Below are 27662 nucleotides of genomic sequence, written 5' to 3' on the forward strand. Positions count from 1 at the left end.
TGGAATGGATAGGGGAGGTTTCCGTGGAGCAGGGCGTGGAGGACCACCCATGGATCGAATGGGTGGCAGAGGTGGAAGAGGAATGGGGCCACCAGGTGGCAAGATGGATATGAGGTAGGATTAAAACTCCTTAACCAAATGGATGTTTTATTGCTCTTGCCTTTGAGGACTGCTGACCATTTAAATGTTTGATGCCATTAACAAAAGCAAATGAATGCCAATCTTTTACTGGAATGAACAATAGACAGCAAATATGTCACTTACTACTTTTATCTTTCTCTTTTTTTTAGGGACCATCGCCAGGAGCGCAGAGAGCGACCCTACTGAAAACCTTTTTGACTGTTCCTCTTGTGGAATTTGATTTTTAAGATGAGAATTTTTAATTTATGATTCCATATTTCGATGGTTATAGAACTGCTTTCATACATCCTGTGCAGTTTCATTCAACTCCTGTTTCCATTTATTTTTATTTTAGTATACCCATGTTTATGCCACATCTTGTACTGTGCATGTATTTTGTTTTTTAAGTATGATTAGATTTGACATTATGTTGTAAAATGCATTTATTTTTTTGTTGTTTTCATTCGTTGACATAATTGCTTCCCCTTTCCCATAACTTCCAATTGTATGATGACAAATTTGGGAAATAAAATTTTACTGATTTGATGTTTTGAGTTCTGAGTTTTACTTAAATGTACAAAATGAAGTTGTACAGGAAGATCTATAACAAAGATTTATTAATGCAGTGTCTTTGAAATTATACATACTGTAGAGGAGTTGTGGTTTCAAAAGTCTCATATTGACGATTTTAGGATCTGGGGAGATTATGAAAGCATTCACATGACCTGGTCAAGAGATTATGGTTTATCTCCCTGGAGGCCGAAGTACATGACACATTTTAGGGTGCCGAGTGAAAGCATCACAAGGTTATGGACTTACCCTGCCTGAGTAACTTGGGCACTTAGACCATTTTCCTACATTTCTACTCTGTATTTCTTGTCTGTAGATGGGGAACATCTGAAGGGCTAAATGGCTGCTCTTGTTACCTTTTTCTGCCAATAGGTGGCGCAGTTTAAACAGAAACTTTGATGCTGCATTTCTGACTCATGACTTTGATCCTGGTTGCTGGTGCTTCTCATCAATGATGCTGTCTCCTTGTTCACACAAGACTGAATGGACTTGCATGACAAACTTCATTAGCATACAGGACTTCAAGCCTTTTCTAAAGAATGATTTAAATATATTTTACCTTTCAGATTTAAGTAACTTTATTAAAAGATTTAATGGCAGTGACTTATTTTTGTATATAATTGAGCAGTGTTCCCTATAAGGAAATCAAGTTGAATTGAGCACTGTTATTAATCACAGATGTAACTCTGGCACATTTTATTTTGAACATCTGGGAAACATATGGCTGTTAAAACCATCTACAGCTCTTTGATTTCTTGTCATACACCTATTAATGTTACCACTGGATAATCCTGCCTGTAGTATGTCAGTCATCTGGTGAGAAAGTATGTTGCAGTATTTTCTATTTAGCACATAAACAACTGTTTTCTTTATTATAAATAGCCGATAGTGTTTCATAATAGAATGACCTAACGGCTCACAGCTTTGTGCGTTAGAAGTGGACTCACCTCACAATGTTGTGTTTGACGAGATACAGTAAGGCTCATGTCTGATTTTTTGTTTTATCTTCTTTGCTCTAAATTGTCCCTCGGAAAACCTGGTGACAGCTGACATCTTAAAGTGCTTCTCATCTGCTGCGGCCTGTTCGTGTGGATTAATGGAGTGCTGAATTCTCTCTCTCTCGCTCTCTCTCTCTCGACAGAAAAGCTGATTCATTCAGGCCCCGAAAATGATCTCATCAACCCCCACCTCCTCCCTCCCTCCTTCTCTTTCTCTCCCTATTTCTCTCTCTTTTCCGCCATCTTCCCTTCCTTCCTTTCTCTCTCTCTTTTCTTAAACTGGCACATCCCTCTTTTTAAATGAAAACAAGCCCTCCTTCTTGGCAGTAGACTTTACCTAAATTCGAACACTCACACATTAGCAGAGAACATGAGCCGCTCCAATAGATTGTTAAAGGGGAACTGAGACATTGAAGAGTTGAACTCACAAATAAGGGTTTCTGTGTGTCCAAACAACTTTTAAAATAAGGGTGTATATAGATAATTGAAATCAACATTATGAACAGGCTTTCAACCGCATCAGAAAACATTAAAAACGGTTAAGTTTGTATTTAAATGACTCTCAGGAGCCATAGAAGTTTCTCATCGTGTGCTTCAAGTTTTGCCTGTAAGGCTCCCCTATTGTTTACAGGTACATTACAGACTGTGTCTTTAGACCCGGGCCAGTTTCCCTGATGTTTTTCAAAATCTTAACATACCATTAAACCTGAAAATCAGATCTCCTTCACCAAAGTTTGACCCAAGTTTCAAACCTTACGTTGAGCTGTAAAACCATTTGCCCGAGGCTATATCACTAACAGCATGTCTGGTCTTGCGTTCTCATTCTGGCCTCTTTTTATAGATGATATAGAAGGAGGGAAATCTTTTCCTTATCTGTTATCTTGTGCAGTATGTCACAGACACATTTTCTATCATGCACACAGACGATCATGTGCTATTGAATTGGCTACTTTGTCTTGTGCTCGGTTTACAGCCTGGACTGGATAACAGTGTCTGTCTACTGTATACCTCTCACTATCTCTCTTTATGTTCCCCAATCTCCTGCTGTTTTAGGTTTTACCATCTCTGTTTGTGCCGTGCCTCCTTCAAACTACTAATCACACCTTCATTATAAAACCTACAGGATTTTTACTCAAGGTTGTTAAAGCTTAACTAACATATCAGTTCTGCTTTAATCATTGTTAAGAAGATACCGTTGAAAAGGAATGTCTTGCAATAAGCAGAGTTGGTCTCATGATGCTGAGATGCAAGCTTTATTGGCCACTTTAGGCTATTTGGTAAAGAGACCAGCAGAGACTTCATTATTGAGAGACTATGAACCCTGCTTATGTCTTAACCCAAATGAAAACTCCTTACAAATATAGTTCTTATCATTTCACAGAGAAAAACAGCCTTAACATCCGGTGCAACCAAAGCAACACCATGATGAACTCATGAATGAAAAAGTACCATAGAGTTGAATAAATGTACACTGCACTTACAAACACATTACTCTTCTACACGTATGTGACATCTGTAATGTAACGTGTTCCTTTGCAGTGTCATACACATGATCAGCAAATAAAATAGGATGCATTGTTATAGATTCATCCAGCAGTATATGAAGCACTTCTGTTTTAAAGAGTGTTTCCTGACTTGGTGAACATGGGGTTAAGTTTCCCTCCTCTGCCGAGCGTTGATCCCTCATAATGGGATGTGCCACCGAGTCGCTCTGCTGGTCTAAGCTACAGCAGGTCAACATATTCAGTGCAAGAGGCGGGCCTATTTGCAGGAAAGATGAGCTGTGGACTCAGTGCTGCTCAGTATTTTCATCGATGAGGAGCTCACTGACCGCCTCAGACACACAGACATGGTGACACGTGGATTTTTGTGGCTGAGAGGAGACACCGGCCAACGGGACGATTAACAGGTCGTCGCATGGGTGTGTATCGGCGTCCCGCACTGCCCCGCTCTCCTTCTCACTCCGGGACCCGGCGATGCGCTCTTTAAAGGAAACTGGTTTCACAGAGACATCCGGAAAACGCATCCATGCGCCACGGCTAGTCCGCATCCCGATATGCCTCTGACAACACAAAGCCTGGTTTCAAGGAGCTCCCATAAGAAGCCACACATGCAAATCGGCATGGGTGCGTCAACACGGTTATCTCGCTATATTTTGCGGACGAGGCTTTGGAGCGCAGTTGTGCAATGAGACAATCGGGAATTATCAAGTAGACTTTATTGATAGGCTACAAAATTCGACAATATGGCTGATCAGAGCAACATCCAGTCCGCCGCCTCCAAGAGTATCCGGCCTTTTAAATCCAGCGAAGAATACCTGTACGCCATGAAGGAGGATCTGGCTGAATGGCTGAACACCCTGTACGATCTGGATATCATTGCGGACACCTTTATGGATGGGCTGGGGACGGGCTGTGCCCTCTGTCGGCACGCCAACAACGTGAACCGCGCCGCGCAGGACTTCCAGCTGGAGTACCCGGAGGCTGCACAGCCCATGAAGGTGCCATCTAAAGATGTTGTCTTCCAGTCACGCAATGTTGTCTCTGGCTCGTTTGTGGCGCGGGATAACGTGTCTAATTTCATCAGCTGGTGCAGGCAGGAGCTCTGGATCAAGGACGTCCTCATGTTTGAGACCAACGACTTGGTGGAGAGATGCAACGAGAAGAATTTTGTTCTGTGTCTCCTTGAGGTGGCGCGACGTGGAGCCAAGTTTGGCATGTTGGCCCCCATGTTGATCCAGTTGGAGGAGGAGATCGAGGAGGAGATCCGGGACCAGGAGAGCCTACGGATCGATGCAGAGGAGCCAGCTGAGCAGAGCCCGCCCAGCAGGTGTTTCAGTCGGAAGGAGAGCAACCAGAGTGTGGAGACTGAAGATGAACCTGAACCAGAGCCCTTCATCTGGCCGCAGAAGAGAGTTTTGTGTGACATGCGAAATTTGGATGAGTTGGTGAGTTGAAAAGATAAAAACACAAGCTTCTGTATATTATTATCTGGTTTAATTACACTGCATAACCATAGTTGACTATAAAATGTGTAGTAACTGCATTATGATTCATGCAAGTCATCATAGTGTGAGGATATTACAGCTCAATTTTCACACCATTTATTCATTACTACTGTGATGACACAAGTGTGAAATATTGATTCGCACAGGTTTCTCCCACTGGCCTTGTACAGAAGTAAATATCACCCAGTGAGTTTTGTGTGGTGCTAAAAAGTATGAAGCAGCTAATAAAATACCTCCCCCGCAGTAAAGCACAGAAAAGTGTCAAAAGTGAAGCAGCCTCTCTGAAAACATCATGTCAGTGCTATGAAGAAGGCGCCTTATAGACTCCCTGTGTTGTGGGTGTGTGCGTGCTGACGTAGCACATTTGTACTATGCTGGTAAATTCCTGCTCACCTGTAGGTTCAGTGTGTGTTTGACACCCAAATTCTTGCTTTCGCCTAAACTTCACAGGTCACCTCGGGGACATTACTCCTGCATTCTTGTAGAAATGTCAGCTCTGCCTCTACAGTGTTGACAAGCATCTTCAGCCTCTTTCATTTAGCTTGTCCATCAAGAATAATCAATACAATATCCTGCAGGCCAGGAATACTCTTAATCGTTTTTAACACTACTAAAAATGTCCTTTTTGGCAGTTTGGTTTGAATAAATTTCTTATCCTGTGGAGTTCAAACTATCGACTCTTGTCATGTGTCCTGTTGAACTGGCTGACCTTAGTCAGGGCCTGCCTGACGGTTTTGTCAGGGTAAAGCTAATGAGCGCACAGTGGTAACATGTGAATGGGGGAGAAGTTGATATTTTCATGTTGATGAAGAGAACAATGTCTGTCTTTGGCACCAAACCTGTGAGGGGGGGGGGGGGGGGAGTCACACTCATGCTGCTCAGGCAGCAGAGCGGCTCCAGTGTGACCTCCGCCGACAGAAATAGGAGAGCATGTGGAGGAGGATGTGCGTTGTTCGTATCTAGACTGTCTGAGTCCGCACACTCATATGATTGAGTTCTGAGGATTAAACAAGCTGGCAGCATTTTTTGGGACAAAAAAAATCCCAGGAAAGCTACAGAGCGTATGCCTGTCTCTTCTTTTTCTGTGACATGCCGCAGCAGTCCGACCAACAGACACATTTGATTTGACAGATTTGGGAAGTGGCATTCACAGTCATCATGTGTCTGGTGAATAAAATCCCTTCCACCCTCCCTGTCAACCTTAGAAAATTGCTAACATGCAAACTGTGCAGAACAGCCCACATCAGCAACATGAGGCTCTTCAAACAAGAAACCACAGTAGCACTAAAATGAGAGGCCTTAATATCAAAATAGTACGAGCGTAGTTGTATTCTAATGGCTTCAGCTGTTTGTGGTCCATTTCTCATTTTGAATCCAAGACATACTTCCACTGGATACTTCTTAAAGGGACAGTTTGGATGTTTTGAAGTGGGGTTGTATAAGGTACTTATCCATAGTCAGTGTATTACCTTCAGTAGATGGCGGTCGACACGCCCCCAGTTTGGAGAAACAGACAAGCGTACCAGCACAGCAACATGATCTGCTGTGTGCAGGGGCATCAGCAAAATATATTTTAACCACCTAACAGACAAGGCCCAACTACAAAATGTCAGTTTAAGTGTACGCTATATTTAGAATATTTTCAGCGCTTTACCTTTCTGTCAGACAGCCCTTTCCAACGGGGAACTGAAGCTGTTATCTACTGTATTATGAGATATTGTTATTGTGAGACTGGTGAATCCTACCTAATCCTTTAAAACACCGTAGTCACACAATAACACAAGCAAACTAACCGATCGAGGCAGCAGTAGCAAAGTAGGTAAAATTACTGTTTTATTCAATGGAGTATGGTGGCTTTGAAGAAAGCATAGATAACGGCTTCAGTTCCCCGTCGGATAGCGGTTAAAATATTCTAAATACAACGTACTCTTAAACTGATATTGATTTTTTTAGGTGGGCCTTTTATTTTAGGGGGCTAAAATATGTTTTGTTGATGCCCCCGTCCACAGCAGTGCAATACTTTACTTTCGTGCCGGTACTCATGCCTATTTCTCCAAACTGTTGGCGTGCCGACCTGCATCTACTGTAGGTAACACACTGACTGTGGATAAGTACCTCATACAACCCCACTTGTATCAGAACTATACCTTTAATGTAATGTACTAAGTATGTTTTTGAACCATGAAACAATCAAAATCAAAGAAACATCTTTCTTTGCTAAATATCTGCTCAATCAGCTCAGCTGCAAGGCATCAGACTTCTCTGTCCTCCGTAACATCAGTCACAAGTTTATCCTGCAGAATACTGTTCTTTGTTTTTCTGTCTTACAAGAGATTAGTGTCTCGTTATTACTGGGAACCTCAATGCTAGTAGACATGAGTATCTGACAGGGAGGGAGAGGAACAAATTAAAGGGATTAGTTTTATTGGTCCACATCTGTGGCATCAGACTGTGTGCCTGCTGCCCTCAGTCTAGCAGACAGAGACAACTTTCCTGCATCATCCAACACAGATTGCATTTCACAGGATGGTTTGACTCTTGTTTTCATTTTTTAACTGTTTTCTCTCTGGAGAAAAGATGTTAAGCTACTATTCCTGATTTCACTTTGAATCAAATTTAAGAAAAATAAATGCCTCCCTATTCATATACGATAAGCTTATTGATGAAATGTCATCAATTAATGACCAGGCCGTGAACTCCTGCAGAGACGTGCACAGCTGCCTCAAATGCTTGTGCAAACCGAAATGCTACAAATGTTCAGCTACCATTTAGTTATCACGTTTTCTTAACCATAACCTGAATGTGAGCCAACAGATGGTGATGGGGAAAACGTTACATATGAGACTGGAATACAGGATCATATTTATGCATTAATCAGAATTCATATCAAGACCCACTTTAAATTCTTGTGTACTATCTTTAAAAAACGTTTGCCGTTTGTTTCCTATGCAGCTCAGAGCGTCTTAATGAGATTTGTACATTTGGCAACTGTATATTCTTCTGTACTTTGTGCTGGATGATTAAACTAATCTTCTTGTTGAGTTCAACAAGACAATACAAGTGTAGTTGTAATAGGATTACAGGTCATTATTCTAACGAGTGTATAGTAACAGCCTGCATACAGACAGCAGGATTATTTTAAGTACAAGTCCCTAAAACGACATGGCTGTTCAATAATCACAGTAAAACATGTGTCACCAAATATTGTATGATTTGGCAGCATTACCCTCTGCTGATGGAACAGTAAAGTGACTCAGGGAACTTGTGACTCTTAATGCAAACAGATGATGTGTCACATCGACTACCTGCTACGTACAATAAGTATTTAATCTTAAGGAAGTTGTTATCTATCCTGGTTACACCACTTAAACACTCCCCACCGCTGTGTCTCCCTCTGATCTGTCCCTACGTGTGATTACTCATATTACTGCAGGATGCTTTTCCACTGTAGAGCTGAGGAAGTGACCGGCGTGTCGTTTCCTTCATCATAGATTGAGTCAGTGATAAGTGTTCCTTTTCCCCCACTCCTTTTGGGTGTTTTGTTTCCCTCAGTAGTGGTACAGACAGCAGCTGGGTCACATTTCTATATGTCCACATAAAGTTTATCCTTTGCATTAGGGGATTTTCATTTCACCACTATACAGGGATTATAACTGCGACTTCGATTGGCTCTGTATTTTCCTATACGCTGCAAGCAGCCTAAAGAAACATGGTCGTCTACCTACAAAAATGACTGAAGGAATATTTTCTAGGTCTTGCTATTAGGCCCTGGGCATTTACGGAGCTATGCAAAGTGACACACATGTGATCATTTAAATTACACTTACAGACCCCTTAATGCACACTCTAATTGTTCACATGTTTACTGCATGCATAGGCATCTATAATGTACAGTATTGGAGCTTATAAACAACAGACCATTGGAGCTTCACAGCCTTCCTTCATTCGCATCTTTCATCCTTCTTCTTGCTCAGTCACATAAACTGGTTCATGTCTCTTCTCACCCCAGGCTTCAACATTCAGCCCGTGTTTAGTTCATATATGTGCTCATTCCCATCCCCCACCGCTGTCTCCGCCAGAGATGATAAATCGAAGAGCACAACAGTATGTCTTGTTGGTGGCGTTGAAGGGGGAGATATGAATAGAGAGCCACTGTTGACAGCGAGGCAATCAAAGGCTGACGACTCAATCAAAGACTTTGGATGGAGACACCAGCAGGGCAAAGGGGAGAAGGGGGTAATAAAGAGAGAAAATGTGTCTATTATGCCTGTATGGACAGTCTGCTCCATTAACCTTATGGTTATGCATTCAGGGAATAAAAAGAAGGGGAGTAGACAACAGATAGTGGGCCTAGAGTGACTTCACTGTACACTCTGTTAAACCCGACTGGAATGGATGTGACTCTGGGAGAGAGAGCTACAGTAGAGAGGGGAGGCAGAGTGAAAGAGAAAAGTAGGTCATCATGCTCTGCATTGGGCCACACTCGTACGCTTTGCTGAGAGAGCGTGGCATCCTTCAGTGTTTCTCCCTCCTGTGTCACATGCACTCATGTTTTTAGGGGTTTTAGTATTTGAAAGGGTATTTTTGCTTTTTACCCTCTAGACTTTGCACAATAACAGTACACACACCAGATCTCACTGCTGCTCCTCCTCCTCCTCACTATTTCGCATGCGGCATGGGTACATGTGGAAACAGCTGACTCCACACTTTATATTGATTTGTGTCGTTATTGCATTGCGTTGGATCCTATCCCCTGATCGTTTGCATGATCATCATTTAATTGGCTGTTTATCCAAATAGGCTTCTGTCTGTGTGAGTTGTCTGGTTATTATCTACACGTGCCTGCAGCCTCCTCATGCTGGTCTCAGGTGGAGACTGTCAGGATGAGAAGAGAGTTGGGCATCAATCCCTCTCTCCTCGGCTGTCACGAGGAGATGTGTTGAGTGTTCTCGAGCCTCATCATACCAAACCGACAAATGATTTAGACGCTGGCCTGATATTTAACTTCATCTGCTGCTTGATTACTCTGCTGTCTGACTGAAGCAGAGTTATTCGCCTGGGTGCTCTTGATGTCCATTAGAGTCATATAATCTCCCTGCACCACATAGGGCAGTTTGTCATGTGGCCAGAAGACAGGCATTGATTTTCAGAGAATGGTTTTACTTGAAGTGGTGGATGAGGCCTGCCCTGGACTCAGCATGATTACATGTTTCACCCTGATCAAACACACAACACAGGTTCTGAAATATATAAATGTATTGTTTTTGTAACAGATAAAGAAATAGTTAAAAATGTTGTGTGATATGCTTATTCGCTTTCTTTTGTCTGCACGGTAAATATGCTGTAGATCTGCTGACAAGGCTAGCTGCCTCCTCTGTTTCCAGTCTTGCTATTGGTGGTATTGATCTTCTAATCTGGGAATAAAGGAGCATATTTCCCAAAATATTGAACTATTGCTGTAATGCATTCTTTGCTTGTAATATTCTGCCTGTTCTCGCTGTGGATGGTTACTAACTGACACACTGAGGGGTTTATCCAACTCTGTTGTTCTCCCTCATCTCTGCTGGTCGGGCCTGTTGGACCAGCATGCTAACAGTCTCTACATATATATTTCCATCATCTCCCCCCAGGCTACAGGTCCATCACAATCAGCACTAATTCAGCAATTTGGCACCTCCCTGCACCCCCCAGGTTGTTTGAAGAGATCATTTGTGCAAAGGAGGTTGTTCTATGTGAGACGTTGCATGGCTGTCCGCAGAGGATGCGTCCATGCAGGCTGTCAGTCGAGGGGTTTAATAGGTGAATAGATTTGTATCTGTTTCAGTGTGCGTTCACAAGCTTTAGGAATGCTTACTGCGGGTGGTGAAGCAATATCCCTTCAAGTTTCAAAAACTCTCCCTCCTACCAAGCAGGCGCCCGCAGTGTTTTCTTGTCTCTCTTTGCTTATCTGATGGTGAGGTTGTGTTATCTTGGAAAGATTCCAGCCATGATAGAAGATCCTCAGGGTAACAAGCTAATCCAAGAGAAGAGTATTATTGTCATTTTTGGAATTCACCTTGAAAGCACTGAACGTGCTGAAGCCATTTTTTAATCCTTCCAATTTCCTTTACCTTTTGAAAAGACTGTCTTTTTTTGTCGTAAGCCCCTCCAAGTTGTGTCTCAGGCAGCGCAGAAGTTAAATCCTGGAAACACCCTCGTGTAAATTCCTGTGGAATGAGTTTTGATGTTCAGTTTTTAATTGTTGGAGTTTGGCAATACTTATCTTTTGCATAACAATCGTAAAAGAAGCCAGTTACAGCAGGCCAGCACACCTATGTTTGATGACTGCAAACTGTGTGGTTGTATGCTGTTTGCTGACTCATAAGGAGAACAGACTAAAATACAAATGTGCGGCTTCTAAGAGTACATTTATGAAATGTGGATCCCAGCCTGATAACTTCACCCACAAATCAATACAAATAAAAATAGAACTATAGTTTGTGTATTAACATAATAACAACCTACTCAAATCATACACCAGCAAAAGTACTTATTAGAGTAGAACTATATTGGCAACCTGGTACATTCCTTTGTTATGATACTATGTTAAGCTACTGTCTTAGTGCGCCATGTTAGTCCACATTTCAAATCAGTAAACAAAATAGGGAATAAAACCCAAACATCTTATCTCCCCCTCCCATTTCCTCTCTTCATCCCCAGGGGTTGCCCAGCCCTCAGTCTCTTCCATGCATGGCCCTTCAGATGTTTGCAGGTCAAGAAGGAAAGGAATGAAGAGATTGTTCACACTGAGCAGATATGGTGTGATCTGAGCTGTAGGGTCATTAAATCAATATGTACTGTACATGTTCTTTACATGGAGACAAACCCAGCTGCTCAATCTAAAGGGAATGCTGCAGCAGATTCTTAATAATGAAATTGTGTCTCTCTCTGCTTAGAACATCTCTGCATTCCTATCTTAAGATAGATGCAGCAGATTCACAGAATAGGGGCGTGTTGTGGATTGTTCAGTCGCTTTTCCTTCTTTCCTTCTTTCCTTCTCAAACATCTGCAGCTCTCGCTGAAAGTGTCTACCATGTGACCAACATGCATCCATAATTCATCTTTCAGGTTTTAGCAGTGTTACAGCGCCACTTCCGCATGTTTCCTGCGTGACCTTGTCTCCCTCTTCCCCCTTTATCTCATTCTGGTGTGCGTGTGGTGTGTGTGTGAGTGTGTGTGTGTGTGTGTGTGTGTGTGTGTGTGTGTGTGTGTGTGCGTGTCTGTTTTGGTTTCAATGTGGCTGAGTGTACCTATTGTTGACACAGTGAAGACATGGGAAGTGCACACATTTCATGTGAAAGGCTCCACAGAGTAAATATTTCAAATGCCAGGGCTGCTATTGATTATGTTATTATTAAAACCCTTCATGGTTCGGCTGCGTATCCTGCTCAGTGTTTTGTACGAGACACAGTGTGCGAGTCCTTCACCTTCCCTCTGGAGGAAAACGTATGACCTCAGCTGAACAGCTCTGGGGGAGGTTTTTTGGAAGCGAGAGAAAGGCTTTATTATAGCAAGAATGAAAAAAAAAAGTACAGTTAAAAAGGGAAGAGTAAGGCTATGTGTGTGTCTGTTGCCATAGCAATGTTTCCATTAAGTCACTGGCCGGGGTTTTTCCAAACAGGGCTCGTCCACCTACTGACAAAGTGGAAGATATAGTGGCAGACCAGAGAGAAAGAGAGGGAGCAAGCAGATGTAGAAATGTAAGCAAAACAAAGAAAGCAAAGACAAATATAGGGCTGGTCAGCGAGTGCACGGGCTAAGAATAAAGGCTGATAGACAACAAAGCAGATGGGAGAGAAAAGACAGAAGCAGGTGAGAGGGAGAACAGAGAGGCAGGTGAGGGGCTGAGGCTTAGCGCTGATTCCTCCCTCTATAATCAGCATAGGAAAGAATGAGGGGTGCTGTTTCAAGAAAATAACAAGGTGACTCTTTAATCTTCTGAATACACCATCATGTAGGTGTTATAGGCCAGCCTGCTCACACACACTATGCATGTGAGCCATGTCCCTTCAGCCCTGTACACAGCATGAAAGCTACTGTAAACAGCCAAAGGGTGGGAGCTCACAACCTGACATTTTCCTCTAACATGTCATTTGATCACTTAAATATGAATAAAATACTCTCCTGCCCTTGGTAATGGCTGCCCCTGCACACACAATTACGGAGCAGTTGATTATCTTCTCTTGCTGTGCTTTCCTCTCTCTGCTTTGCTTCTTTACTTTCTCTCCCTCCTGGTCAACAAGTGTGCATACGCCTTTGTCTGAGAGGGACGCCAAGAAAAACATCAAAGTTGTCCAATTCTGTGAGAGCCCTAGCCTTTTCAACACAGGCGGATCTCGCTCCACCCTGCAGTTGTGTCTGTGCCTAATAAGCACCCCCCAACCACAGCAAGGGCACCGGCTCTGACTCTCTCGATTCAAAACCCAGCTGGCAGCACAGGCCTGCTGACATCATCACCACCAGTCTGGTTTATGAGCTCCTTTTCTCCTCAGTTTATGATGTCACAACCAGAAAAATTGTCATGTAACAGCTCCAGAGAGTCAGAGAGGGAGAGCAAACATTAGCATGTCCACATATGTATTTGTGTGCTTTTGTGACACTTTGCGGTGAACTAAATTACCAAAATGTCCTGGAGAGATGAGATGAGGCAGGACTTTTAATGTGGTGAGAGAGTGGGGCGGGGCACCGTAACACCCAGTGGGTGTTTAGAGAGAAGAGTTGGCAGGAATATGACGCACAAACAATCCGCATTCAACACCCTCATACACTCAGGCAGCCAAGACTGCTCATTTCTTACACCATAAAACAGAGTCTTAGTCACAAATACACATGTATGTGACTAAACATGATCTTACGCGGGGGCACTGACCCGTAGAACAGGAAGGCATCACTGCCAGGTTCCTCTCGGATGTGTGTGTGTCATGTTTGTCTGCTGTGGATGTTTTACTGATTTTGTTTTGTTCTCCTCAGGTGCGTGAGATTCTGGGCCGGTGTTCCTGTCCAGCTCAGTTTCCTATGATCAAAGTGTCAGAGGGGAAGTACAAAGTGGGAGACTCCAGTGCATTGATCTTCATAAGGGTAGGTCCTCACCACCATAAACAGAATTATGTGTCACTGTTAGCCAGGAGATATGTCTTTATGTTCACTTTATTTATGTTTATCGATTAAGGTAGACAAGAAAATAATTGTGCATTATATTGTCAGTGGAAATGTTGCATTCTAGATGATTTGGCCAAGAGCCTCTTCTCCACTTCCTACCCTCCTACTTGCGACGCCCTTGTTCCAACCACGCCCATCTTTGAATTCAGCCACTTACACTTCTGTAAAGTTTCGTTAATGCATTTTGCACGCTGGCGACGCTATCAAGGTGACAAAATCTGTCCACAGACAGACAGACAGAAATGTAACACCTGGCAAAGAACTCAAAACAGCTTCTGTGGTAGTTCCCGCTATGATGACACACACGCACACACACACACACACACACACACACACGCACGCACGCACACGCACACGCACACACGCACACGCACACGCGCACGCACGCACACGCACACACACACACACACTCAAGGTGAAAGAAGATGCCAGATGAAAGTCCCTGTACACTGTCCGGTCACTTGCACTTAAAGGATAGTTGTAGTTTATTACAACGTGGGTCTTTTTTTAATATAGTTTTGGCCGTCATTCCTATCAGTAAATATAATGTTGTACTCACCATGTTAATTGTTGAAATCTGGTAACAAGGCAACATAACTAGAAAGAAAGACAATAATTGTACAAGCTTTAAACAATCCCACTATGTTATTTGGAAGACATAATGGAAAATGATTGTTATAATTATTACTTAAACTGTCTATAAACCTCACTCACAGTTTACCTCCTGGTTTAATTTAACAAACAAAATACCCACCCACTGCTATCTTGCTTAAAATGTTTGTTTTATTCATTGTTGCCAGATCTCGGAAATGACGGCCAAAACATTGACCAAAGTTGATATAAACCTGAATTATCCTTAAAGTCAGTTTAAGGTCAGTAAACTGAATATACAGAAGCTACTTTGGCACATAACACAGAAGACTGTGAGGCCTGCTGTAATTGCATGGAAACATACGGTGTTGGCATCATATGTTGTTTCAAGCAGAGCAGGGTTATGTAGCAACAGATACCACACTCAGCTGCTCTACTGCGTCAGAGTTCAGAGAGTTGTACTGTATGTAGCAGCATTGTGATTCCTCTCTCTCATGTGAGTGCTTTACCACCCCCAGGACTGTACTTTTTCCACTGAGACACAATTAGAGCTTTAGGTCATTTCCTGAGCTGCCCCTTATCTTGGCTGTAGCCTGTTTCTGCTGGACTGTTTGTCTCAGTTTCAGTTTAAGAGCTGCCACTGTATCCACATCAGGCCTCTCAGGACTGGGCAGGAAGGATGGTGGATACCAGGGATTGATTTGGTCTCACTTACCTAAAATGTAGCCGAGCCAGATTAATGGACTCGTTGGATGGCATTCCAACTTGTCTGCATTTACATTATGTGTCTGCTATGTTAATGTTTTTTTCCGCTTTTAGTGGCACCACTTTCTACAGAAAGGGAGATGTGATATGTGAAACAATGTTTGGCACACCCCTATCTGGGAAATAGATGTTTTCTTCTTCATTACTCAAAGGTGTCATGTGTACTGAATTCAGCTGGACTAACTCAAAGGGATTGTAGAACATTTTTGTAATTTAATCGGAAAAATGCAAGATGGTGTAATCTCTAAACCTAATAATACTGAATATATAAAGGGAATAACACTTTCAAAATAGCCACCAATGCACATGGAATTAGCAATTTCCAAATGTATAGCAAACGTAACAAAGCGATTAATATTCTCTTCTTTTCAAAGACTATGTAATAGTTATACTGCAGACTAAAGTGGACGTCTGTGATGAATAAAGTCTTGAATCAGAAACAGGATTGTTCTCCTCTCAATTTTAATTTCTATGTCATAAATGCATAATTATAAGCGATTTAGGAGCACTAAAGCTATCATCAGCGGCTGCTAAATTAATCCTGCGAGGGAAGGCTGAAGTATAAATTTGGGATGAAAATCTAAATTAAAAATACATAACCTCTCTCTATAAGTGTTTAATCATTATGGAATCTCATGTTCGCCTGTGTACGGCCATTTTAATGTGCTAGACATATTTAATTGTGACTTTTTGCAGTGTGTGTGTGTGTGTGTGTGTGTCTGGGTGCCTTGGACTTGTCAGATTAGCTCTCTTCACACTTTCTCTGCCCTCTCCTGATTCCTCGCTGGGGATGACAGCGATCACACATATGCACGAGCAGCTACAAGGGCAGCCAACACACTTCCCTTATTCTTCTGAGGGGAGGAAGTGGGCAGCCGTTTTTGAAAGCCGACAAACCCCTATTCAGCTGCCAAAGCTCTGACAAGGATCTCGGACTGAACGAGGGGATGAAGCAGAGAAAGCAAATGGGCGAACGGGCCATATGAACAGAGGGGGGGAGGTAATAAGGCGTCTTTGTCCCCGGGGAGGTCGCTACCCAGAAGGAGGAGATGCCTTCGGTCTTGGGGCACTACAGCTGAAATGGACCATGAGCTTAATTTTTGAGCTCTGCAGCAAGATTTAAGAAGATAAATTGGTTCAACACACCCCCGCAATGATGACAAGAAGTCTCTCTGTTCACTGTTGCCATAGAAACAGGGATTGGGTCTCTTAGCCCTGAAGACTGTGATACCCCTTCAGTGGTCGGGAAATTAGGCAGCTAAGCAGATCTAAAGCGGAACATGGTCCCAAATCGGCTCTTTAGTCTCCTTAGCAGCGCTGTAGCATTATGTATAAAATATGAAACGCATAATAAGCTCGCTGGATATGAAAAAGGATTTAATGATGCAGCACTTTTACAGCCTTGATAATTATCTTTATAGTCGTGCAATCATCCGACTACACAAAGATAGTTGTTTATTTGGATTCCCAGTAGAGCTGTTACCATCATGACAGCTACTCCTCCTCCACACCACAGTTACCAATAACTCATTCATTAAAGAGAGATATGAAGGAATGTCTATATGTGACAACAACACCTCTTATTATAGTATGCTGTACTGGAGGAGTGCAAGGTGTCCAACATCCGTGCGCTCCGTGATGTCGTCGTGGAGGAGTGGAAGAAGATTCCAGAAGCAACCTGTGCAGCTCTGGTGAATTCCATGCCCAGGAGGGTTAAAGCAGTGCTAGATAACAATGGTGGTCACACAAAATATTGACACTTTGGGCACAATTTAGACATGTTCACTATGGGGTGTACTCACTTTTGTTGCCAGCTGTTTAGACATTAACAGCTGTGTACTGAGTAATTTTCAAAGGACAATAAATCTATACTGTTATTCAAGCAGCACACTGACTACTTTAAGTTATATCAAAGTTTCAGTAGGATAATGTTATCCCCTGAAAGGATATAACAGAATATTTGCAAAAATCTAAAGGGTGTACTCACTTTTGAGATATACTGTATATGCAAAAACTAAAATAATTGATCATAGAAAGAATCATAAGTGAACGCAGGTCCATTCTGTAAACAGATAACAGCATATGGTAATTCTATATTGAAATGATTTGTGTCACGCTGGGAAAACTGGCTACTGACTATGTAACGCCCTGAAGGCCAGACTCTATTTTATTGCAAAATAAATATTATATGATAAAGAAATGATCCCTTCCAACTTGTTCATACTTTTTACTGTTTTTATTCTATTTGTTTCTTTGTTTGTTACAAATCTGGAAGATGTATTCATACAATATTTGAAACTCATCTTAAGGAATTGTTTAGTTCTGAATGTCAATAAATATTAAAAAAAGAAGAAGAAGAAAAAAGATGTATTCCTCCTGTTCCTGTTGCAACTGTTGGATCTCTGTCAACATACCTTTAGGATATTTTTATTGTGAAAATTATACATCAGCGAGGATAAAAAATATGATATGAAACTCGCTTCTCACTACTGGCAAATGATGGTGAAGCAGCATCACACAAACAGTAAACCTGTTACTGACATAAGGCCAGAGGAGAGTAAGCAGTTTATACTCTCAGGTCTGATCGAGATAAGCAGATCAGCTGTTTTGACGGAGTTGATGTAGTAGAGGAGTAAGGCTGATGACAAGACTTGTTGTGGATTGGCAGGGATTGTATTAGAGAGAAGGTGGGATCAGACATCGGTGCACATGTCTACGGCCTCTCTCTGACCAGAGCGTCAGATGTGGCGCTGTGCCGCTGTGCCGCCTGCGATTTGGTGGAAATAAACTCTGTGTCAGCCCACGCAGATGTACCATGTGCCTGCTCTCTGAGACTGTCACAACCTTTAAAACATGTGGCTTGCAGACCCTATTACACAACCCAAGGCAGGGGTTCGCATCCAGGAGGCTCTCACATCACATCAGGCAAATCGTGTTGCTTCAGTGAAGGCAGCTTCTGCCTGGAGAGAGTGAGGCTCTTCGGTCTGATCTTGTGGATGTGTGTGCTTCAAAACGCTGAGGAGAGTAGGAAGTGACATATCCACCAACCCCCCTCTGTTATGGCTATCCAGGCCCCCTCTCCTCTCTGCTCCTCTCCACGGTAACTGAGGAGCAGAGAGGACAGCAGGGGTGAGTTGTTACCATGCTAATTCACCCTGCTCCCTTCCCAAAAACACAGGGAAGACAGCTGAGAGGCATGAGAGAGAGAGAGAGGCCATGTCTTTCACAGCACTTGGGCTCTTTCTTATGCTACCGTACTCTGTTTAATTGTAAGTTGGCATGGCAATGAACCACCCTCATAATAGCAGCAGCTGGGGGTGATGTGGGAGAAAGAGGAGGTGTGGGGGAGGGAGAGGCAGGGGCACAGGCAGGGGTGCATCAAGATGTTACGTAACACTAAAGACCGGCCAGCCTTCAGCAGGCTGCCCCACTTGTGGAATTTGCATTTCTATTGACTTGTGCAGTGTGTGTGGCAGTGCAGTATATCAAAAGGTTTCGCCATTTTATTTGTGCATGAATGTGGATGTTATTCTCTGTTTATCTATTGAAGCCTTGTTTTCTCTCTTCCTCCCTCAGGTCCTTCGTACTCATGTGATGGTGCGTGTTGGAGGGGGCTGGGACACATTAGAGCACTATTTGGACAAGCATGACCCATGTCGCTGTGCTGCTTTTGGTGAGGTCACTTCCTGTTCCCCATGTAAAACAACTTCATTGTTGTGTATCTGTGTTGCATAATTCATAATGCATTTAAGATCATAAACAAATGGTTCACTTCTGATGTAACATGTTCAGACCAAGCGGCAAGCTCCAGGGTCTGAAAAGTGAAACCAATGCGTAAGTGCCTTAAATCAGCAGTCTCTCTAATATCCAGCAGGTTGCACTGGTTGCACAAAGAAATCCGATTTTATAGAAGTCTATGAGAAGATTATCCTACTTCTCACTTGATTTATTACCTCATTAAACTTTGTAAACATGACTTTATGGTCTCAATTGGTTGCCTAAAAATGTCTGGTACAGCATTCAGTTGTACTTTTCTCCATCCTAAAGCTCTCTCAAAACACTAAACTCAAGGCTTCAAAACCGTAGTCCATAAACCAATGGGTGACGTCATAGTGACTAAATCCGCTTCTTATATACAGTCTATGGTTCAGACTAGGAGCCAACTCTCTGAAGGTCAGCAATGTTGAGAAATAGTTTTTGTAGTAGACACAAAAAATAAACTATAATTTTGAAATTCTGTCATTCCCCACATTCAGATTTGTGCTGTTTATTGATTTGGTATTGTTGTATCACTCAGCAACAATCAGTCTGTTTCATACTGAAACCTAACCAATATTACTTCCAGCCAGGACATTTAGGCCTGCGAAGACTGAAGTTTATAATGGAAAAAGTGAAGTCACTCTGACTCCGTAATTTCTCTACTGCTACCTGATCCCACAACACATATGTATAGCAACTCTTCTCAACACGATTTCTTTTGCTTATACCCTTACCCTACACTCACTTTGATTAGCAGCTCAGAGCACAGTGATACATGCCCATCCCTTCTTATCTGTGGGTCCAAACGGCTGTTGAAACGGTGACGTCAAGGGCCGAGCGTTTGGCCTGGACAGCTGACACTAGCTGAAATCCAAATTGGTGCTACATTTCTGACCACAAGTGGCCATGTTGAAGATCATTGAGTATAAAGTGCCTTGTGTTCTATAAATGTTCTCCCTAAATGGTAGGATCTTCAGTATCTCTGTGGTTGGCTAGTAACACAAGTAAGGGTCTTATCTATCTCTGGCTCAGGGAAGCATACAATATGTTATCTGCTGCTGCTATCTAAGAGCTTGACATTGATGTGGTTAGCTATGATTTATTTCTGGATCTCAATGACTTTTATCCTTGGTGATTGTCTGTCTTAAACATTTGTTATCAATCTGTCTCCACAGCCCACCGCTACCACCAGGCTAAAGCCAGTGGCCAAGGTCAGGGAGCCCATAGCAAGTCCTCGAGCGCCCACTCCTCGCGCTCCACCAGCCCAGGTCCACACTGGCGAAATGATGGCATCGCACCTTACAAACCTCCTGACAGGCGCTCCTTGGAGCCCCCCTCTGCTCCATGTGCCTCCTCCTCCTCCACACGGTCCGGACGCTCTCAGAACCCTTCTGTCCCCACCGAGCTGGACTCCGGTGCAGCTCGCAATCTACTCCCACGGCCACCACGAGACCGCTCAGAACCCCGGCACTTTAATCCTCTCAGGTGTGTGCGTCTACACAAGTGTGCTGATAAGTGTGTTGTTTCCATGATAAGAAATTAATCTCTCACAAGTAGCCTTGCAGGTCACGCTTAGTGTTTGCTGTATGCTCTTTTGTTCCCACAGATGACCAGGCAGACAGAAAGGCACACACAGACAAACACAGACAAACACAGACAAACACAGACAAACACTGACACACACACAAATAACTGGGAATATAGGCCTACACAACAAATATACATGCCAGGAAGCCACAAATTAGGCCAGAGCAGATTTATCTAATCTCAGGTGACATTGCCCAGATAAACCCGTCTCACGCAGCCACACTACAGCTCATCCTAGTGGCTACAAGATGGACAACAAACATTTACTCTCCTTTCCCCTACTTGTCCCTCTTCAACTTTGATTCAGTTAATTAGCCTAAAGATGGCTGTGATACTGAGCGAGCTGTTGCTCAAAACCTTTTTCTCTTGCCATGGCAAACAGATGGTCTAAATTAGTTTGAAGCCAGTGACAAATGAAACCACACATCAGTTTTCTCTGATATGCTTCTGAAGTGATAGAGTAGTGGCCATGCTGGTGGCATCTGAGCCAGAGTAGTGGCATGTTATGAGTGGTTATTTCTATGGGATATAAAGACAATAACATCTGCTTATGTTCTGAAGCTGTCATGAGGTTTAGTTGGTCACATACATTCCCTATAGGTCAGAGTGTGAAGGCACCATTGTTTCACACAATTTGGAGCAGAATGGTGGTTTACTTTGGCCTCTAGCCAATGTGTGGCTCATTTCTCTATTGGGCGATGGCTCAGACCAGACGTCAAGGCAACAGCTCATTGTAATTAACCCTGTGTGGGTGGGGCTTCCCGTTTCAAGTGTCCCAGACTAGATGAAGACTAATCTGACAACTATCCCTAGACAACTGGTCACAGCTAACTAGGTCAACAGGTGGGCTCCATGTAGGCAAGTACAGTATGTAGGCCTGAAAATATACATATCTAATTTCTGAGGATAACTTTAGAAGTCCAGTGTAAAACACATTAATTACAGGAACAGCTAAATGAAAACAAAACTGTATCCTCACCACCAAAACTCAAAACACAGGACTGCAGCATGCTTTCATTTCTAAATGTATGTTTTTTTTAATGATCCAATATTGAGCGAGTGCTGCAGCCGGACTGCAATGTAATATTTCCCGGACAATTTCCCACTATCAATGTACGTCCACTCAAACTGCTTGTTTTAGGGATAGGACCCTACAAAGAAATATTTTTTTACATTTATGTTTCACTTTATGTGGTCTGTTTGTTAATGTGTCTAACTAAGTCTGGCTCTAGGAGAAAAGTCTGAGACAATAGTGGAAACGTGAGTGAGAGTTGGAGAGAGGACTGCCGGAAGGAGTTTGTTGTGTTTGAAGTAAAGAGTAGCTTAGTGTAATCTAAAAGACTTTCAATGTCATGGCTGAATATTTAGCTGGTTTTGAATAGGTGGATGAGGCCTAAACCTCATGCAAAATTTCAGAACTTCTCCTTGAGCGAGACTTAGACACAATAACAAACAGACCTCATCGAACGAAAGGTAAAGAAATATGTCGAATTTCTCTGTATGGTCCGTTACATTATGTTGTGAAACAAATATAATAACAATTGTCATAAACTGACAATGACAACACTTTGAGTGGACGTGAGTGCACAGAAGGGTTACATTGCAGACCGCTTTGCAGCTGCTGGCTGCAGCGCTCTTGCTCAATACTGGACCAATTTCAAAACGAATTGTTCCCATGAGTCATTTAGACACAAAAACATGGGAAACTAAATACTGAAGTTTCCCTTTAATACACTGTTTTTCTGATGCTTTTGCTAAAGTTTAATTTACAACCGAAATATTTGTAAATCTTGTAAATCTTCTCATCTTATAATGAGAAGTTGAGAAAACATATAGACAGTTAACCCTGATGGTATGTGACAGTGGAGTGTCCGGTTGAGGAAAGGGCATTTCTGTGTTGGGATAGAAAATGTACAAAATGTTTTTGGTATTATTATTAATATATTTACTCTTTGTCTCTTCTCTACATTGTAGGAATAAGGAGACAAAGTTGCCAGTGACAAGACGTCTGTCTGGAGACAGTGACTCCTCTACAGCCTCCTCTAAGGGTGGAGGAGGCGGAGGAGGAGGAGGAGGAGGGGGCCGGTTTTCTCTGGGTGGTGCCTCACGGCGCTCTGGTAATGAGGTAGTCCTGCTTGTCAATCGCAAGGAGGGGAAGCATGTGATTGAGAGGACTGGAGCTGGAGATCAGACCCCATCTCTGCGTACCTCACTGCCCCGTGCACGCAGCCAATCTCGGGAACGTCCTGTTCTCGCTCCGATGCTCAAACCGAACCCACCGCAAGGATCCACTGATGGATTGCGAACATCCCGCACTGAGAGGGGGCGCTCTGTCGGAAACGAGGGCCCAAGGAGGCTCCATGCTCCACGTTCTCACAGCCAGAGTAAGTTGACTAGCCGGACTCGGTCCAGTGATGTCAGCCCGGGACCGGCTTCCTGCTACAGAGACCCTCAGCCCCCACCCCCAGACAGACGAGAGGACCTTCGGGCCAAACAATTGCCCCCATCATCGCCCAGAATAGGTGGTGGGTTCACCAAGAGGCAGTCGTCCTCATGCTCTAACTCACCTGTTAAAGGTGTCCAGAACAACAACAACAGCCCCAGCAAGAAGATTATAACTACTCCCAGACCTCCTGCCCCTCGCTCACCCTCCATAGGAAAAGGCAGAATTCTGCCTCCAGTCATCTCAGGTGGTCGACGTTCACCTCACTCAACTCCCCGCAACTTTCACCATCATGCTGCCCGCACCCCCCGGACGTCACAGAGCCCTCGCTCTGCTGGGAGAGGCCACCATAGGAACTGGTCGTGCCTGGAGCGCCAGGAACCCGAGGAGGAAGCAGTGGGCCTTGGCTTCCAGATGCTGCCAACACTAGACCCCCAGAGGGAGCAGGAACTATATCGCAGCTTTGAGGCTGAGTTTCTGGCTAATACACAGCAGGTTAGGGGAGTGTCTTGTAGAGTCCCAGGTGGAGCGACCCTGCAGGGAGCTGGCACACATTCATTGCCAGCACCCACTGATCCTAACGTCACTGACTCTGCCTATTCCTCTTCTAACTCCTCCACCTCCTCCCTGAATGTGGGGGCAAAGATAGGAACTCTACCTGACCTCAGGGAATCCAAGAGAACTAATCCCCGTCACTTCCCACAGGAAGACCCCTTAAATTTACTTTATGGACACAATTTTGGAGGACCTCACAACTTTGGTCAAGGAGAGCCGGAGCACTGGGGGGAGCATGGAGGGGGTCTCAAGAAGCTCCCAGCCATCTCTAGCTCCATCGAGGAGAGGGAACCTCCATCTTCCCTGCCTGGTCTTAGAGACACAGACAGATTGATGAATCAGGTCCCCTCACAACCTGCTTTTCACTGTAGTAATATGAATGGAGACCATGGAGGTTTCCCCCCCACAGGGGGGCTGAAAGGTCAGCAGGGTCAGCTTGGCTGGGGCACAGGGCCTGAAGGTGATATTCCTCTGGAGAATCACCAGCCAAACTTACCTTATGACCTAGAAAATGGTGATGGCAGTGATGATCTCCCGCCCCCAGAGGCTTGTCCGTCTCCTGTGCCTCTTCCCCCCTCTGAGGACTGCTCCTTCCAGGATTCATCCAGTGAAAACTCTTCCATGTGCTTTAGCCTGAGTGAATCCCGCTCCGAATCACCCCCCGCATCTTCACCCCTGGCCAACGGGGACACTGATGGAGAAGGGCTGCAGACTAACAAAGGACAAAAGAAGACCGACAGCGTAGCCTCTAACTCTAAGCACAAACTGAGAGACAGGATGAAGCCTCGCATTGACAACAGGCCAGAAAACAGCCCCTCACGTATCCCCACCCCGCTCAGCTACAGAGATCTGCAGGCTCGTGACACGTTTTCCCCAAGCCACACCCCACCGCTGTCCCCTCAGAGCTCGCGCTCTACTGGTCGTCCAGCCACATGCAAGAGCCTGCACCAGGCCTTCGCAGATATGATCCATCCTCGACCATGTTCCCCAGCCATGGGAAACAAAGATTGCTCCTTCCCTGGACAGGCAGGGAGCCTGGACACTGAAGCTTGGATGTAATACAGATGACACATGGGGTTGTTGTCATGAACTTTGACTACTGTGTAAAAAAAAGACTTGAGATTGGGCTATAGACTGTTTTTTATTGCATGTCTAACACTCCTTCTTTCTCACTTAGTTTCTCCCCTGAATAAATGCAGGGGGTTCACATCGCTTTTATGTGCCAAGCCAAATTATTTATTACCAAAGGAATGGTCTTTACTATTACTTTCACTGTAATTTTAATGTGTGCATGGGGATGCTTTTGCCAATCATAAGGTTTTTTTTTTTTTGCAAAGACACTTGTGAAATTCTCATATTTGATACAGAGCGATAGAGGGAGAGCATATGTGCTGCCATGTGCCCCGCTGAGGGGCATGGTGAAGTGCCAGGGATTTAAAGCTGCAACTCTATAAACAGTGTAAACACTAAACCTTTAGTCAGATGGATTGGCTCCCTCTTGTGGTGTGCCACAGCATCTCTGCTTGCCTTGATAGTCAAAATACTGGTATGATGACTGTGATATTTTCAGTCTCCACATCTTCACATATGACTCCGTATACTCACATTTACAATATAATAATAGGTAACATAGACAAATGTACTCCCATTATTCCTCTGACTTTAAGAACACTACAATCCCTGTATAGTTGTCTGCTGTTAATGAATTTGTTATGTCACCTTTTCACAACAATTGATGTAGTCGACATAGATATTTGTTCTTAATGTGTCACACGTTTTCGACATTATGTTTAACGCAGTAAAACATTTAAACTTTTTTTCTACTTTTAAGTGGATGAAGTGTAAAAATATGAGGAGCAGTGAAGGCTGTGTTACTTTGTGTCATTGTCACTGAAGCAGAAATGTTGGGAGCTCCTCTGACCAAACTGTACTCTGGAATACAATGCTACATATATACAAAAGTCAAAGGCTAAGGAGAATGAATGTGTAAATACATATCGATGTGCTCACTGATAGATGTGAGTATTTTGTATATACAAAGGCATTGAATATACAGTTAAATGTACATATTCACTGTAATCAGTTCTGCCTTAGCTATGCAATATTGGTGTTGGAAATGCCTTGACAATTCCCTTTGCCTTAAAATGTATTCGCAGGATAGTTTTTGAATGTTTTTGCTCAACATCACTAAGATCTATTCGGTAACACTACATTGCCATCATTTATGATAATAGAAATTGGAGAGTGTGAATGTGGAAATAAGTGAGGAACATTGCCAATTTTATTCTTAATGTAGGTGTACAATTCATGATGAAGATATATAATTTATTGCCTCTGAATCCTATTTGTTGTTTTGAAACACAAGAAGCCAGATAACCTACTTAGCAGATGGAATTTAAAGACAAGGCACAATGTGTGGTGACATCTAGTGGCTAACGAAAGACATGTTTATTCACAGTCAAAAGAGATACTGTTTTCTGATTTTGGAATTACATGTTCCGGTGTTAATTAGAGCCAATGGTATTATAAGGTGAAGTTTGATGGATGAAGAAGGACTTTGACTTGAGTGTCTGAATGTGTGCAACAGTGCATGAATAATAGATACTGTAACTGGATATTAGCGTCCTCTTGTGAAGCTCTTGCACAGTTGTCAAGAGTATGAGAGGCTAGAGCCCCGCTACAGTACTTCTGTTTTTTGGTATTTAACCGGTGTGGACTTTGTAAAATATATTTGAAAGTGGAAACGTTTGACATGTTGTCAATTAAGAGAAGTTGGTGTTAATTTGTTTTTCATGTGTTTACAATGGTTTTGATGAATTTCTCCCAGAGAAATTGTGGAGACAATGGCAGTAAAAAAAAGACATTTGTGGATAACATCTTTTTGCAGGGCACTGACACAGTAAATGGACTAGAAAAGAATGAAAGTGCGCACATATTTGTGTACATACGGTATGAGAATATGTTCAGAGATGGAGTGAAGAGGGGAGTAATGTAGGTCTAATTTATTTATTTATGAAATTAAGTCTCTTCGAGCTCAAGTTACATCTTTGTCCCAAGTAATATTAAATGAGCTGTAAGTCTTTCAGGAAATCTAAATGAGGTGGGGTCAACTGGTCAAAACATTTGCAATTTTAAGATTTTTTTCTCAACAGTACATTGTGAAGAGACATAATTAAGACATAAAAGAGTAATTAGATTTAATGAAGACTCCTAAATACTACAAATAATTTGTAATGTGTCAGTTTTGTAGAGCTACATATGTAGCTGGTTATCACTTTCACCAGTACAAACAGATTTCTATCTGTTGTATTCTTATTGTTTTTAATTTAAATTTGTTTTGGCTTATTTAAAGACATTTGAACTTTGATCAACTGGTGTTTAAAATGTACCAGTTATGTGAACTACAACTTCATACAAACATTTGGTTGTCAATCACAAAATAATGATTGTCCATAATTAACTCTTTGTCCTGCACAACTTTGCAAATTTCATGAAACTCTCTCTCCTTCTCTCTATCCCTAATAAACGAAATCTGAATGTTCATGATTTGACAATTTCTTGTTTGCTAATGTTTCTTTCACTAAAACTTCAGTTAAATGTACATATTGCTTGGTATTGTGGAATTTGTATGTATGAAATAGCAATACTGCAATATTTCACAGGTTTTTTGAAGTTATAAAATGCAATGTCAAGTTGTTCTTGTAATAAAAAAATTCCGCTGAAGTTTGTGAATCATCTCTCATACATTTTTCATGTGGAGCTTCGATCACAGCAGTGTGCAGAACCGATAAGATTGAGATTTGGGGGAAGTCATGAAGTGCCCGTTTGAGAAAAGCCAAAACGTGAATGAGGATAATGACAGTAATATTCTTCTTCATGCACAATAATTACTAACTTATTTTACTTGAAACAACAGTTATTTGTTGCATATGATGTAAGATGATGTGTGTAATCATCCCATGTGTCCTCTTTGTGAAGAGTTTGGAGTCTGAAGTTAAAAAATGCAACAAAACTAAATGCCCTATATACCCTCGTCTGTCTTGGAGTAAGTGCAGAACAGAAATACTGA

At 42.8% G+C, this 27662-nt stretch overlaps 2 protein-coding genes across 9 annotated transcripts in view; both read left to right on the forward strand.

Moving 5' to 3' along the window:
• The window catches only part of ewsr1b (EWS RNA-binding protein 1b), a 9112-nt gene extending 8446 nt beyond the window's left edge, over positions 1–666 (forward strand). For all 8 annotated transcript variants that reach the window (XM_029439549.1, XM_029439548.1, XM_029439545.1 and 5 more), the window contains exons 14-15: positions 1–114; positions 291–666. The exon at positions 1–114 is cut by the window's left edge and continues 243 nt beyond it. In XM_029439549.1, coding sequence (XP_029295409.1) covers positions 1–114; positions 291–327 — 151 coding nt within the window. In that variant the 3' untranslated portion in view covers positions 328–666. The remainder of the gene's footprint in view (positions 115–290) is intronic.
• Positions 667–2939: 2273 nt separating this feature from the next.
• Positions 2940–27310, forward strand: gas2l1 (growth arrest-specific 2 like 1). The gene is made up of 5 exons (XM_029440375.1): positions 2940–4635; positions 13705–13812; positions 18826–18922; positions 20184–20493; positions 22570–27310. The coding sequence occupies exons 1-5, from the start codon at positions 3934–3936 to the stop codon at positions 24650–24652; spliced, it is 3300 nt and encodes a 1099-aa protein (XP_029296235.1). The 5' UTR covers positions 2940–3933; the 3' UTR covers positions 24653–27310.
• Positions 27311–27662: the final 352 nt, after the last annotated feature.

Source organism: Cottoperca gobio, chromosome 9, assembly GCF_900634415.1.
Source record: "Cottoperca gobio chromosome 9, fCotGob3.1, whole genome shotgun sequence".
In the NCBI taxonomy this organism is placed as follows: Eukaryota; Metazoa; Chordata; class Actinopteri; order Perciformes; family Bovichtidae; genus Cottoperca; species Cottoperca gobio.

Bases quoted from the DNA above. Each gene is read 5' to 3' on its own strand.
- gas2l1 (XM_029440375.1), top strand. From the start codon at position 3,934: ATGGCTGATCAGAGCAACATCCAGTCCGCCGCCTCCAAGAGTATCCGG. The intron at 13,813-18,825 runs GTAGGTCCTCAC...TTCCTCCCTCAG, and splicing joins GTGCATTGATCTTCATAAGG to GTCCTTCGTACTCATGTGAT. The intron at 20,494-22,569 runs GTGTGTGCGTCT...TCTACATTGTAG, and splicing joins CGGCACTTTAATCCTCTCAG to GAATAAGGAGACAAAGTTGC.